The following is a 14,929-nucleotide window of genomic DNA, read 5'->3' as shown; positions in this document are numbered from 1 at the left end:
TCCCTCCCTCCCTCCCCAAACTTTCCAGTGCGGCACCGGCCCCTTTACATCTCACATCCCCACCGTCACCGGCCAGCCAGGCCCTCGCCGCTCCCCCACACGCTAGCACCACCTCTATATCTCGCCCTCTTCCTTCTCCCCACCCACCACTCCCCTCCCTCCTCCTAGTACGCTCCTCGCTGCCTGTCCGCCTGCCGCCGTCACCTTTTCGCCTCCGCCGGGTCTCCTTGCTTCAGGTGAGCATTTGCATCTCTCGAATTTTTGGGCACCCTTTCGGTCTTCTAGCGCTGCTGTTTGTCGCTACTGAAGCTTGTTTAGAGATCGGTCGAGGTGACGGTTAGGTGGTACGTAGCCGCGTCGCTGGTGTAGGTTTTGCCGGCGGCTGTTTCGGCCTGTGTGTTTCTGTTTGTTGTTGGATCCCGATCCGCAGGTAGCAAGCGTTGTACGGATGGACACTGATGATGCGTGCTTGTTGTTGGGGGATCCGTCTCCTTAGATAGCGGACATGCTCGATCTTGTGTGTTGAGGTGAGGAGGGAATAGTCTTAAACTAGATCTGTTATAGCTGTGTGATGCTCTCACAAAACAAAAGTGAAACGGGCCTATTTTTGGCAGATCTCTCCGAGAATTTCGCATGTTCACAGTCGGTTGCTTGTTATAAATCCGTCGTAGTGAGAAATCTGAATATTTGTTTGATTCGTACTTGCGTCTTCATTAGCAATCAGTTTTGTGTTCCTCCGGAAAATAGTTACGGATTAACAGAGGAAAACAAGCAGATCCATGGCATTATTGTGTGACATCGCATCTTAAAATTGGCCAAAATAACATGTTTCCTGGTTGAAATTCCCTAGTCATAAGAGGCTGAATTTTCCTGAAAAGGGAGGAAAATGTCATGTGTGCCTGGACCACCATCACATCTGCAGTCCCCGTTGCATTCATTTCAACCACCAAGGCAAATCAAAATCTAAGTTTGGTTGAATATACGCATGGATCTGTGATATGCCTTAAGCTATTACATAAGATCGAATACTCACAGCCCATCTGATTGACCTGCTGTTGCTTCAGGAAAGCCTTGGCTAATGAATTCTGATCTTCTTGTATGAAATCTACTATCATAATTCATAGATATGTTTCTTTAATTAAAACTGACATACTCTAGTTGGAAAGTGTGGTGTTCCATTGTTACAAGACTACACTTCTCTACATACAGCTAATATTCTTGTTTGAATAATCTCCCTGTCATTTCAGTTGGTTTTCTAGGTAACTGCTGTAAATGTAAGTATGTAACATATCTCAATGAAATGTATTTTGGTTACACATTTGTTGGAGAGTAATCAGGGGATATATATTATTTGTGTATGAAGAACAGCTCTTATTTCTTAGTTTCATCAGTTTAATCTGTATTAGTTAACAGTTCTGCTAGGCCCTGTTTCAGTAAGCTGTTTTCTTCCGTGCAGACCATAACGTAAATGGCTGACGGAGAGGACATTCAGCCTCTTGTCTGTGACAATGGAACTGGAATGGTCAAGGTAATTACATTGCATTCTCTAACATAATTTTCGCCTGGAGCCTGTTGAAGTTTGATCTTTTAATTCATTAAGTGTTGATTGTTTCATTCATCTTTCATAGGCTGGCTTTGCCGGAGATGATGCTCCACGTGCTGTTTTCCCTAGTATTGTTGGCCGTCCGCGCCACACTGGAGTTATGGTAGGGATGGGACAGAAGGATGCTTATGTTGGTGATGAGGCCCAATCCAAGAGGGGTATCCTGACTTTGAAATACCCCATTGAGCATGGAATCGTGAGCAACTGGGATGATATGGAGAAGATTTGGCATCACACCTTCTACAATGAGCTCCGTGTAGCACCGGAAGAGCATCCTGTTCTTCTTACAGAGGCTCCTCTTAACCCGAAGGCCAACAGAGAGAAGATGACACAGATCATGTTCGAGACATTCAGTGTTCCTGCCATGTATGTCGCTATTCAAGCCGTCCTTTCCCTATATGCAAGTGGGCGTACCACTGGTAAGTGAACAAAGAATCAGCTTTACTTATGTGCATATTTTCTTTTCCTGCTATGGAATCTTAATCGATTAGGAACAAACTGAATTTATGCTCTGAGATTTCTGATCATTGTGTTTTTGTTTTGGTCAATAGGTATTGTCTTGGATTCTGGAGATGGTGTCAGTCACACAGTCCCAATCTATGAAGGTTATGCCCTTCCACATGCTATCCTTCGTCTTGATCTTGCTGGTAGGGATCTCACTGATTCCCTCATGAAGATCCTGACTGAGAGGGGGTATTCTTTCACAACCACCGCTGAGCGGGAAATTGTTCGTGACATCAAGGAGAAGCTTGCATATGTTGCTCTTGACTACGAGCAGGAGCTGGAGACTGCAAAGAGTAGCTCGTCAGTCGAGAAGAGCTACGAGCTGCCTGATGGGCAAGTGATCACTATAGGCGCAGAGCGCTTCAGATGCCCGGAGGTCCTCTTCCAGCCTTCCATCATCGGCATGGAAGCTCCTGGCATCCACGAGACGACCTACAATTCTATCATGAAGTGCGACGTGGATATCAGAAAGGATCTGTATGGCAACATTGTCCTCAGTGGTGGATCCACCATGTTCCCTGGTATCGCTGACCGGATGAGCAAGGAGATCACAGCTCTCGCCCCAAGCAGTATGAAGATCAAGGTTGTCGCTCCACCAGAGAGGAAGTACAGTGTCTGGATAGGAGGGTCTATCCTTGCATCTCTGAGCACATTCCAGCAGGTAATAAAAATTTCCCCAATGTCAGTTCTTTATCCATTTTTCTACTTTATTCAAGAATTTGCTGACATGTGGTTTCTTCTTGTGCAGATGTGGATCTCCAGGACAGAATACGAAGAGTCTGGTCCAGCCATTGTTCACAGGAAGTGCTTCTAGAGAGCTGTCGCCTAGTCTTATCCTCCGTGAACACTCTTGTAGTAGGCATTATTAGCTGGTTGTTTCTTGGACAAATATTGGTCTGATGGCTTGTCTATGGGTGTATCTACTCTGTCATGCTTGTAGTTTGATTTCGTGGATTTATATTGGATTCTACCGACTTTATTGCTGATTCATCCCTGATGTCTTCGCCTCCGCCGTAGTAGCGGACTGGCTTCTGCCTCACCAATCCTGCTGCATATTATGGCCCCCCTTCGACAGCTTCTTGTGTGGCTTTACGTCCCAGGAAGTCATAACCGTCTAGAAGGGAAAACTTCTACGGTGCTTATTACTGAAGCCCCCTCGTTTTCCCGTTGGTATCATGAAGGGGCAAAAGAGGTGCTTCCCGAGCTTCTCCAGCGCCCCCTGTTATTATTTCCGTGAAATTACAGAGAATCTGCCCTTTCAGGGTTTCCCGAACCGTTTCCCCTGCCCTCTTCTTCCGAGCCGTTGTTTCCCCCATCCCTATCTCCTCTTCTCTGCGAGCCGCCAGCCCGCCCTCCTCCCGCAGATCCACGCCGCCATGAGATGATGGGTCCACCGGCGACCCACCTCCGGTGAAGATCCCACCCCGAACCATTTCCTTCGCCGGTGGGCTCCCTCGTCTCTGCCGCCTTCGGTTTCCCTTGCGTCGCCAAGTTCCTTGTCCCGCCGCCGCCAAGTCCTGACCTGCTCTGCCGAGTTCTTCCGTTGCCGCCGGTCAGGACCTCCGTCCCACTCCGCTGAGTTCCTCCGTCGCCGGTCAGGACCCCGTCCCGCTCCGGCCTCAGCTCCACGCCCCGGTCCTGCTCCAGCCTGGACCGACCCCAATCTGCTCCGTGCTGCACTAGTCAATTTCTTAATTTCATGTGTATGTGCTGCTCCAGATTTTTGAATCTGTATCCATGTAATGCTGCTGCTAATTTTTGAGTTTGCATGTGGTAATGCTGCTACTCCGTATTATTTTTTCATGAAATAGCTCATACTGCTGATGTATGTACTGATATTTGGAAAATTGCAATAGCTCTCATGCTCCTGGAATAAAATTGCAACCAGCATGCATCCGGCAAACAGGCCAGATTTTCTATGATGTTATACAAAAAATAAGCTGCAGTTCAAAAGCTGTTTGAAAGATTTTCTCTGGACTTCCCCACGCTGGACTCATGTGGGCAGTTAAGCTTAAACTGGTTTCTGCACAAGCGACAACTGTCTAGAAGGGGGCCTATGTATGCTTGTCTAACTGCTAGCGAGACTGAAGCAATAAGAGTATGTACAATGCAAGGTGCTAAGATAGGTGTTTACGAAAATAAATCAACCATTTTTTTAAACACCAGTGCTTATTTGTATAGAGGAGGTGTCAAGTTAGTCATCTGCTTAGTCTAAATAAGCATCAGTGCTTAACAAAAACAGGTTAATTTTTCTAAACACCCATCTAGCCATCTTGCATTGTACATGCTCTAAAGCAGAGCAAAAGCAGCAAAGCACCCTGGTCAGTTTCTGATCTAATTCTAATGAACAAGATGTTGAATGGGAGAGAACGAAATAATCTGATTCGTAGGCATTATTAGGCAGTCCCGTGGAACCGGAGACGTGGCTTTCCTTTTTACGAATACACGAGACGTGGCTATTTGGGGGGAATACAGGAGACGTGCCATTTTACGGGGAATACAGGAGACGTGGCGGCTATGAACCTTTCACGTGGGCTTTTCTTTCGAAAGATTCACGTGGGCTGATACGTTGTTTGTTGGACGAAGCGTCTGATGCATGCCAGGACAGCGACTCTGCCCGACCATATAACCTCGCGTGGCTCCCCTCTCCATTCCACACATCACGGAGCCATAGAATCGAGGAGTGCCATCGCAGACACAGCTAGCACAAGTCTTTCTTTACTTGACTCGTCTCAGCAATCAGGATGCACTTGACGATGAGCTCTGCGGAGAAGCGAGCCGGGCGTTTCCGTCTGCCCCGCAGCACCCTGTCCTCGCGCGCGCACCTCGACATCAACGTACGCAAGCTTTGGGCGTGGCCGGCCTCCGGCGACGACGACGGGCTCACCCGCGCGGAGTCCGTCCTGGCCACGCTCGGCGGGCTCCTTGCGGAGCCACGGGCCGCGGCGGCGCTCCGCGCCCACGGTGACGACCGGATCCTCGACGTCTTCCTCGAGCTCGCCGACGTATGCGGCTCATTCGGGCGGGCGCTGCTCGCGCTCAAGCAGAGCATCACGGAACTGCGGGCGGTTGTCCAGCGACGGCACGGGGACGCCACGGCAACAGTCGCCACGGCGCTCCGCGCGCGCAGGCGCGCCGAGAAAGAGATACGCCGTCTCGCGGCCGCTATACGGCGCGTCTCGAGAGACGCCACCGTGCTGTCGGATGGCGACTCGGTGACCGGCATTGTTTTTAGAGAGAAGGCTTTTTCAGCCCGGCTTTATTAGAAAGCCCCGATTATCCGCTGGGAGACCAGCTTCACAGACATAACACCACCAACCACCAGGCAAACAACAAACAGAAGTCTACAGGCCTTAACAGGTCCATCGCGCATCACAAAAACTCTCGGAACCAACCAACATTACAGAACAAAGCAAGACGTCCTCCAAGGTTAACCCACCCCTACGCGAGCTATCCCCGCCGTCTTGTCTGCTAGAATGACGCCCAGCTTCATCACCCAGAACTTCACGAACTGTAGCCTTTTGTTGTTCATTGCAAAGGAACAGACGGTGGTAGGTCACATTCAAAGGGACATTTCCCAACCAAACATCAGTCCAAAACCACACTCCTGCCCCATTGCCAATCACGTGTTCACTCCCGCGAGCAAACCATTCTTTGATGTCATGCAAACCTTTCAAAAACTGAGATGCCTGCTCTCGCGAGGACTGAAAGAACCCACCTCAATCAATGTTGAATTGCTATACGTGTACGCGCCGTACACAGACTCCCAAAGCGCTCCAGCCTCCAGCGGGTGCCTATGAAAGAAGGAAAGGTGTCCCCGAAGGGACATGACCGGCATTGTGGCTGACGTGGCCGCGGCCACCGCAGCGGCGCCGGAGGCCATCTTCCGAAGGTGCGCTGCGATGTCCCCGGACGTGTCGGCCGTGGCCCAATCAGTGCCATGGCTTGCGAGGTTGCGGGTGCCACCGCCGCCGGCGACTAACAAGGTAGTGTCAGAAATGGCGGCGGCGTTGGAGAGTCTGGAGGAGCGCATTGGCGAGATCAAGCGTGGGAGCGAGAAGGTGTTTCGGAGTTTGCTACGGACGAGAGTTTCGCTTCTCAACATTCATAGTTCCTTCTAATCGACACGGCTGGGGAACCAGATTTTTAGAGAAATAAATGGAGAATTTGTATAGTTTTTTTTTTACTCTGTGCCATTTGCTAGGACGGGAAGGAAGTAAATTATTTAAAACCATCATATTTGAGACGTGTCCAACATAAGCACTTGTTTTGTTTTAATAATGACCACCTTTCGGGGATCCCTGTCATGAAGGCCAATAATCTGGCAATTGATAGCGATTTTGATAGAAAATCCTACATTCCACTCATCAAGTCCAACGTGCGTGGCGAACTGGTATTTTCTCACGGCCTTCTTTGTTCCCCAATCAAATCCCGTACTCAGGAAAATCCAAAATGTGAACAACAGATACAGGACAATCCATTCATTAGCCAGTGGCGCCAGGTAGTGAGATCTAGTGCTACGGCGCTGAGCATGAGTGAAGCAACTCGGTGCCAGTGGCGCTAGGTAGTGAGATCTAGCGCTGCGACAGCGAGCATGAGTGAAGCAACTCATTGTGTTCATTCGCATGTGCGCGATGGAGGAAGCGGCACGGATGACGTGGTGGAGGAAATCAAGGGTGAAGCGAGAGCGCACGGGTTCATGAGCTCCATAGATTTTATCGTAACGGCTCAAAAAATTTTTTTTGCCATGAAAGGCAGGAGCTCTGCCTTTCATGGCAAAACCAAGTATATGTACATGCGACTAAGGTCAAAAGAAGGAAAAAAGCCAAAGACGAAACAGAGAAAGACTATCCCAACGGACCAAACACAGCTGGCCGGTAGGACGGACAGAAAAAACCGATGAACCACAAGAAACCTCACGGCACGGTCACACAATGGAAAGCAAGTCTATGGGTATCAATTGCGTCACGGGCAAGCGACGCGACAACAAAAGCAGGATCTGCCACGGTCTAGAAGATACGGCGGTTGCGTTCCTTCCAAATGTTCCACATGATGTAAATGACCACCTCATTGAAATATTGTCTTCTTTCTTTGTCAATCGTCTTGGAGGCTTGAATCCACCAGGCACAAGTGTCCCTGTAGTCAGAAGGCTTGACCTGCTGAAGGATGCTGAAGTTGTAGTGGTCAAGGACTTTATCCCACACCTGGCGGGCAAAGGAGCATTGAAGGAAAAGGTGTGTCCCGGTCTCATGAGGATCAGTGCAAAGGGAACATCCAGGAGTGTGCGGCCAGCCCCTGACGGCGAGATTGTCGGCGGTGAGGATCTTGTTCTGCACAAGAAGCCAGGCGAAGAATTTGCACTTGTTTTCCACCTTGGCTTTCCAAACAGTGTTAGCGTGTTGGGCATGGATGGAACCGAGGAATTGAGCCTTGTACGCCGAGCTGGAGGTATAGGAGCCATGTGAGGTCCAACGCCAAGTGATGGAATCGAGGGAGTCGGGGTTCAGGACCACACCTTGAAGTCTCAACCAAAGGGAGACAAACTCATCGAGTTGAACCGCATTGGAGATCTTGCCTCTTAAAGCGCGGACCCAAGCCCCCTCGGTAATATCATCATGCACAGAACGGTTCTTCCTAACAGTGATGGCAAAAATGGTAGGTGCAATGACATTGGGAGCCAAACCGTCCAGCCAGGAGTCATGCCAGAATTTCGCCTTACGACCATCGCCAATCTGCACCGTGGTGGAGGCAGAAAAAAGAGCACGGTCACATTTGTTCACCGGAGGGGGCATTCCCACCCATGGCTTGTTAGGACATGTCCACTCGTACCACAACCAACGCAGACGCAAGGCACGACTAAATTTCTCCAAGTCAGGGATGCCTAGGCTGCCAAGCTTCCTAGGCATGCAAACTTTGGACCAATTGACCAAGCAGTGACCACCATTCGCCTCCTCTTTGCCCTTCCAAAGGAAAGATCTACTGATTTTGTTCATCTTCTTGATGGCCCATTTTGTAATGGGGAAGACTGACATGTGGAAGATCGGGATGGCCGACAGGACTGCCTTGGTCAAGGTAAGCCTGCCAGCAGAGGACAACATGGTCCCTTTCCACCTCGGTAGACGCGTCGCAAGTTTTTCAATGAGGGGTTGCACATGGATTCGCTTCAACTTGCGGATGTGGAGCTGCAGGCCAAGGTAGCGGCATGGGAAGCCCATGCGGCTGCCTAGAAAACGGAGGAGCAGTTGGTCAAGGTCGAGGTGATCACAGCAGATGGGGTGCACAGACGATTTGGAGAAGTTTGTAATAAGACCCGAAATCTGACCAAAGGATTCAAGAATGCGCTGAGTGGCGTGTAGGTCTTGAACGGTGGGGTTGATGAAGATCGCCGCATCATCCGCGTAAAGAGAAACACGAAGCTTTGCCGAATGAGAAGGCAGCGGGGATAGAACCTGTTGCAACGAGGCCAAGTGGAAAAGCCTGTGTAAGGGGTCAATCGCAAGGATGAAGAGCATAGGGACAGCGGGTCTCCCTGCGGGACTCCACGGTGGTGCGAAAAGTTTTCACCCGACAAGCCATTGAGGAGGGGGCGAGAGGTAGCAGTGGCAAAGAGCAAGGAGATCCAATCACGCCAACGACGTCCAAACCCAAGAGCCGTCAGGGCCTCCAAAAGGTAGCTCCAGTTGACAGTGTCAAAACCTTTAGCAATATCGAGCTTGAGGAAAAGAGCCGGAGATTTTGATTTTTGGAAGGACTGCACCACGTTTTGGACATAAAAGAAATTATCTTGGATGCATCGACGCTTGATAAAGGCACTCTGGGCAGCAGAAACAAGGTCGTCGAGTCTCGGGCCGAGCCGGTTTGCAAGAAGCTTTGAAAAGATCTTTGCAACCCCATGGATAAGGCTAATCAGCCTGTAGTGAGAGATTGAAGTGGCGTCGCAAGATTTAGGGAGCAAGGCAATGTTGGCCGTATTTAAGAGAGCGAAACCATCAGATTGAAGAGAGTGCAAACGAGAGAAGGCCAATGTCATATCTTCCTTGATCACGTTCGAACAAGTGCGAAAGAATAGGCCAGTAAAACCATCCGGGCCCGGGGCTTTGTCCATAGGCATAGAGAAAATTGTGTCTCTAATCTCCTCCATCGTGAAAGGGAGCTCCAGGTCTGAGAGATCAGAAGGTTGATATCCAAGAGCCCGCCAGTTGAGGGCCGACCCCCTCGGGGAGGACGTACCTAAAGAAGCACAGAAGTGGTCGTGAACAATCTTTTCTTTGTCTTCATGCAGGAATGCCGTCCCATGCTCGGTTGCAAGAGATTGAATGAAATTTTTTCGTTGCCTCGTAGCTGCCCGAATATGGAAGAAACTCGTGTTAGCATCTCCATGTCGAAGCCACTGCAAGCGAGATCTCTGACGAGCCTTTGCCCTCTCAATCACTGCGAGGCCAAGGCACCGGGATTTAAGCAATTTTCGGAGTGCGAATTCCTCATCAGAGATGTCTCGCAACTCACTTGCGCAGTCAAGGCGAAGGATGACTTCACGGGCAATGGGCAGCTGCAGCTTAGTGTTGCCAATCTTCAAGCGATTCCATGCTTTGAGAGCTTTTGCTGTACGGGACAACTTGATGTGAAGGCGACGGATGGGGTTTAGGGAGGAGCACGACTTTGCCCAAGCCGAGGCCACCACCTCAGGGAAATCTTGCATACTCGCCCAAAAATGGAGCTTAACGGCTCAAAATTAAGCTCCATTGTTTTGTAGGGGTATTTCTTATCTATATTATTTTCAATTTTTCTATTTGTGACTACAAGAAAAAAAATAGAGGTGAATGTCCAGCAAAAACAAACTATTTCTTGGAAGTGGATGCATATAATAGGTTAATTGTCGATTTTAATATTGCTCTTTTCGGATGCTGGAATGGTCCAATGGAGAATACAAGAGTAAAAACCACCATCGCTACTAAAAATATTACTCCCTTTTTTTCACAAAGGTTGGCGTTGTATTTGATTTCGTTAAGACAACACTTTGACCAAAATAATTTTATTAATATGCAACTATATGATATGGAACCACAGTTATCAGGGAAAACTTTTGAAAACAAATCTATTGATATAAATTTCATGTGTTGAAAACATATATCAATATAGTAAACCTTGATCAAAATCTTGTCTTAATGAAACCAAATACGCCAACCATCGTGAAAACAAAGAGTATTAGACAAACTAAATTTGCTATCAGAATCTCAAGTGGAGTCACCTTATACGGAAAACCACGTGAAAATCGTGTTTAAAAGCTTATGAAGTCTAATAAATTAAAAATCGTTGGAAGGGTAAAGTTCTACGGGCATGCATAATTTCAGATTTTAAATTTAAACAAATCCAATTTAGACTAAGAGGGTATAAAAATCGAAATCCTCTGATGAATATTAAGCAAATGGTAATTCCAACTATTGTTGCTAAATTTGTGTCTTTCCACCATCTCTACAGTAAACATGAGTTTGATTTTGAAATTTCGCTAGTTTCCAAAATATCACCCATCTAGCAAAATGCTAACACATGTGTGTTATTCGAGATTCTTAAAAAAACTTGGTTCTCAAAAAAAAAGTGCTACAGTGTGGTTTCCACCTAATACTTTTTCTAATCTGCTAGCGAGGCTGTATAGCAAAGAAAAAGAGCAAGAGCAGCAAAACACCCTGGGTGGTCAGTCTGATGAACTAACATTTTTCTTTTTGCTGTCAAAAAAACTAACTAACATATGTTTCTCTTAGCAGGGGTGAACAGAAAATGTTGAACGAGAGATGACGCAATACAATCTGGCTCGTAAGCATTATTAGGCAGTCCCGTCACACGAGGAGACGTGGCTTTCATTTTTGGAATACAGGAGGAGACTTGGCTTTCATTTTTGGAATACAGGAGGAGACGTGGCTGAGTACCTATCACAGTGCTATCACCTGGGCTTTTTGTGTGAAACATACACGTGGGAGATATGTTGTCGAACGAAGCTTCTGGTGCATGCAAGGAACAGACGTCTTACTGCGACACTTTTCAAGTCGCAACCTCCGCCACCTCTCCGCGGCCATATAACCCTCGCGTTGCTCTCCTATCGATTCCACACGTCACGGAGCCATCGCAAACACAAGCTAGCGCAAGTCTTTCTTGCGTCCTGGCCGCGCTCGCCGGGCTCCGAGGAGCCACGGGCCGCGGCGGCGCTCCGCTCCCATGGAGACGACCAGATCCTCGCCGTGTTTCTCGAGCTCGCGGACGTTTACGGCTCGTTCGGGCGGGCGCTGCTGACGCTCAAGCAGAGCATCGTGGAGCTGCGGGCGGGCGTCCAGCGACGGCGCGGGGACGGCGTCGCGTCGCTCCTCGCGCAGACGCGCCGAGAAGGAGCTGTGCCGCCTCGCCGTCGCGATGCGGCGCGTCCCGAGGCATGCCGCCGTGCTGGTGGACGGCGACTCAGTGACCGGCGTCGTGGCTGACGCGGCCGCGGCCACCGCAGTGGCGTCGGAGGCCATCTTCTGGAGGTGCGCGGCGATGTCCCTGGACGTATCGGCCGTGGCCCGGTCATTGCCATGGCTGGCGAGGCTGCGGATCGTTGCGCAGCCGCGGGCGACTAACAAGGTAGTGTCAGAGATGGCGGCCGCGTTGCAGAGTCTGGAGGAGCGCATTGGCAAGCTCGAGCGTGGGAGCGATAAGGTGTTTCGGAATTTGCAACGGACAAGAGTTTCGCTTCTCAACATCCATAGTTCCTTATAGTTGTGACGGCTGGGAAACGAGATTTTATAGTCAAAGATTTTATTATAGGATAAAATAGGCAGTTTGTACCGTGTTACTGTGTTTCTTTGCTACTAGGCGGGAAGGAAGCAAATTAGTAAACCTCTCACATTTGAGGCGTGTGCAACATAACCATTTGTCTTTTTAGTTTTGTTCAAATGACAACCGTTTTGGATACCAATCACGGAAGCCACCGATCTGCCAATTGATAGCGATTTGACACGACATCTGACATGGGATCACACTCGTCAGGGCCAACGTGGTGTTGCTACCGTGGCCAACTAGTTCTTTCTCACATCACGGCCTTCTCTGTTCCTCAATCTAATCTCATATTTGGATAGATTCAAATTGTGAACAAGAGATGCAGGGAATCCCATTAGTTAACCAGGGGAGTCGCTGAGTGAGAACTCAGGCACCTCAGTGTGTTCATTCACATGTGATGGAGGTTTAGTGACGATCTTAATATTACTCCTTCCGGGTGCTGAAATGGTCCAACGGAAAATACAAGTGTAAAACACATATGCTACGGAAAGTACTATTGGACAGACTAACTCTGTGGATCTCCTTTGGTGGCGACTTATAGTTGAAATCGACGTGAAAATTGTGTTTAAAAGTTTCATAAAAGTCCTAAAAATTGTTGGGGCGATGAAGTCTACAGACATGCACAATTTCAGATTTGAAATATAATTCATTTGAGACCGAGAGGGTATGAAAAAGGCAAATCTAGTGATGAATTTTAAACAAATGGCTCGTGGCCAAATTTGTTTCTTTGTACATCTCTAAAGTAAACATGAGTTTGATTTTGAAGTAAGTTTTGCCAGTTTAAAAAATATCACCCTTCTGACATACTGCCATTACACTGTGTTGGTTTTCATGAAGTTATCGCTACGGTGTGCTTTCCACCTAATACATTGCCTAATCTGTTAGCGAGGCCGTATCAAAGAAATAGAGCAAGAGCAGCAAAAACACCCTCGGTGGTCAGTTCACGATCTGATGACAACAAAAGATGTTTCTTTTAGCGGGGATGAACAAAAGACGTTGAATGAGAGATGACGAAATACTATCTCGCTCGGCTCGTCAGCATGCATTATTTGGCAGGCTGATGGCACCAGGAGACGTTGGCTTTCATTTTTGGAACACAGGAGACGTGGTTGGCTGAGAACCAATCACAATGTTATCAGGTGGTTTTCGTGTGAAAGATTCACGTGGGTGATGTGCTGTTTTGTTGAACGAAACGTCCTGCATGCCGCTACCATGGAGGCGGGATCAGACGTGTTACGGCGACACTTTTCAAGTCGCAACCGCCTCCTCTCCGCCTCCATATAACGTCACGGCTCTCTCCTCTTGATTCCACACATCAGGGAGCCATCTAAACGAGCCAACGTAGACACAGCTAGCGCAAGTCTTTCTTTACTCGACTCGTCTCACGAATCAGGACGCACGTGACGATGGGCTCTACGTGGAAGAGAGGGACGTCGGCGAGCCAGGCGTGTCTGTGTGACCCGCAGCACCCGTAGTGGCGTAGTTCCTTCTGAGGAACGAGATCTCGTAGTCAAAGATTTTATTATAGCATAAAATAGGCAATGTGTACATTTTTACTGAAAGGAAGTAAATCAGTTAAAACCATCACATTTGAAGCGCGTGGAACATAACCATTTGTTTTTAAATGTAATTCAAATGACCAACTTTCGACTACGGAAGCCACAGATCTGCCGATTGATAGCGATTTGACAGGAAATCTGAAATTGGGACACACTCGTCGAGGGCTAACGTGGACAGATCTAACTAGTTGTTTCTCACATCACGGCTTTGGTTGTTCCTCAAACTAATACTCCCTCCGTCCAACAAAAAATGTCTTAAGTTTGTCAAAATTCAGATGTATCTAGACATGACTTAGTATATAGATGTATTCAAATTTAATTAAAGTTGAGACATCTTTTATTGGACAGAGAAAGTACTAGTATCATTTTTGGACAGATCAAAACTATGAACAGCAGATACAGGAAAATCCCATTAATTAACCAGGGGCATCGCTGCGTGAGATTTGGTGCTGCGATGGTGAGCATACGAGTAAGGCACCTCATTATGTTCATTCACATGTGATGGAAATCAAGGCTGAAGAGAGAGCACCGGTTCAAGAGCTCCATGAAAGGGTTCAAAAGCTCCATTGTTTTTAGGAGTATTCTTATCTACAGAGTAGTTTCAATTTGCCTTTTTCTTCTTCATGAGACTAAGACAAAATATTACAGGTGAATTTACATAAATAAAAATATTTCTTAGAAGTGGATGCATATCAGACATGCATCGGTTTACTGACGATCTTAATATTGCTCCTTCAGGTGTTGGAATGGTCCAATGGAAAATACAAGAGTAAAACAGATGTGCTCCTAAAAGTATCATCGGACAAACTAAATTTGCGAATCTCCGTGGGTGGCAACTTATAGTTGAAAACGATGTGAAAATCGTGTTCAAAAGTTCCCTTCCCTAAATTTCTTAAAAATTTAAAATTGTTAAAAGGATGAAGCTCTACAGACATGCATAATTTCAAATTTTAAATTAAACTCATACGAGACAGTGAGGGTATGAAAAGGCCAAATCCACCGATGAACATTACGCAAACGGCAATTCGAAGTATTCATTGCCAAATTTGTTTCTTTGCACATATCTAAAGTAAACATTAGCTTAATTTTGAAGTAAGTTTTGCCGGTTTGAAAAATATCACCCTTCTGACATACTGCTAACACATTGTGTTGGTTTTCATGAAGTTTTCGCTACGGTGTGCTTTCCACCTAATACTTTGTCTAATCTTTTTTTTTCAAAAAGGAGGAAAAAAACTCCGGATATTATTAAAGTTTCAGATTTTATGGTCGTACAATCTCGAAAGACAAAACCAAAAATAAAACATCTCCCAAAGGTTACATCCTGAAAATAAAATTAATTAGAAGAATTTTGTCTAATTTGTTAGCGAGGCCGTACCAAGAAATAGAGCAAGAACAGCAAAACACCCTCGGTGATTAGTTCATGATCTGATGAACAAAAGATGTTATTTTTAGCGGG

The 14,929-nt window shown here is 47.4% G+C and overlaps 2 protein-coding genes and 1 pseudogene across 2 annotated transcripts; all 3 read left to right on the top strand.

Moving 5' to 3' along the window:
• The first annotated feature begins 43 nt into the window (after window positions 1-43).
• Window positions 44-3,097, top strand: LOC100828515 (actin-2). The gene is made up of 5 exons (XM_003574140.4): window positions 44-236; window positions 1,457-1,528; window positions 1,629-2,022; window positions 2,155-2,768; window positions 2,856-3,097. Exons 2-5 carry the CDS (start codon window positions 1,469-1,471, stop codon window positions 2,919-2,921), a joined length of 1,134 nt encoding a protein of 377 aa, XP_003574188.1. The 5' UTR covers window positions 44-236; window positions 1,457-1,468; the 3' UTR covers window positions 2,922-3,097.
• A 1,436-nt stretch (window positions 3,098-4,533) lies between these two features.
• On the top strand, window positions 4,534-6,228 carry LOC100836163. The gene is made up of 2 exons (XM_003571915.2): window positions 4,534-5,344; window positions 5,945-6,228. Exons 1-2 carry the CDS (start codon window positions 4,852-4,854, stop codon window positions 6,226-6,228), a joined length of 777 nt encoding a protein of 258 aa, XP_003571963.2. The 5' UTR covers window positions 4,534-4,851.
• Window positions 6,229-9,458: 3,230 nt separating this feature from the next.
• On the top strand, window positions 9,459-12,053 carry LOC100835857 (annotated as a pseudogene).
• Window positions 12,054-14,929: the final 2,876 nt, after the last annotated feature.

This window comes from Brachypodium distachyon, chromosome 3 (assembly GCF_000005505.3).
Source record: "Brachypodium distachyon strain Bd21 chromosome 3, Brachypodium_distachyon_v3.0, whole genome shotgun sequence".
NCBI lineage: Eukaryota > Viridiplantae > Streptophyta > Magnoliopsida > Poales > Poaceae > Brachypodium > Brachypodium distachyon.
The sequence above is the reverse complement of the archived record's forward strand: the minus strand, read 5'-3'. Positions and strand labels throughout refer to the sequence as shown.

Coding starts and splice junctions, on each gene's coding strand:
- LOC100836163 (XM_003571915.2), top strand. CDS start 4,852: ATGCACTTGACGATGAGCTCTGCGGAGAAGCGAGCCGGGCGTTTCCGT. Junction 5,345..5,944: donor GACCGGCATTGTTTTTAGAG/AGAAGGCTTTTT, acceptor ACATGACCGGCA/TTGTGGCTGACGTGGCCGCG.
- LOC100828515 (XM_003574140.4), top strand. CDS start 1,469: ATGGCTGACGGAGAGGACATTCAGCCTCTTGTCTGTGACAATGGAACT. Junction 1,529..1,628: donor ATGGAACTGGAATGGTCAAG/GTAATTACATTG, acceptor CATCTTTCATAG/GCTGGCTTTGCCGGAGATGA. Junction 2,023..2,154: donor TGCAAGTGGGCGTACCACTG/GTAAGTGAACAA, acceptor TTTGGTCAATAG/GTATTGTCTTGGATTCTGGA.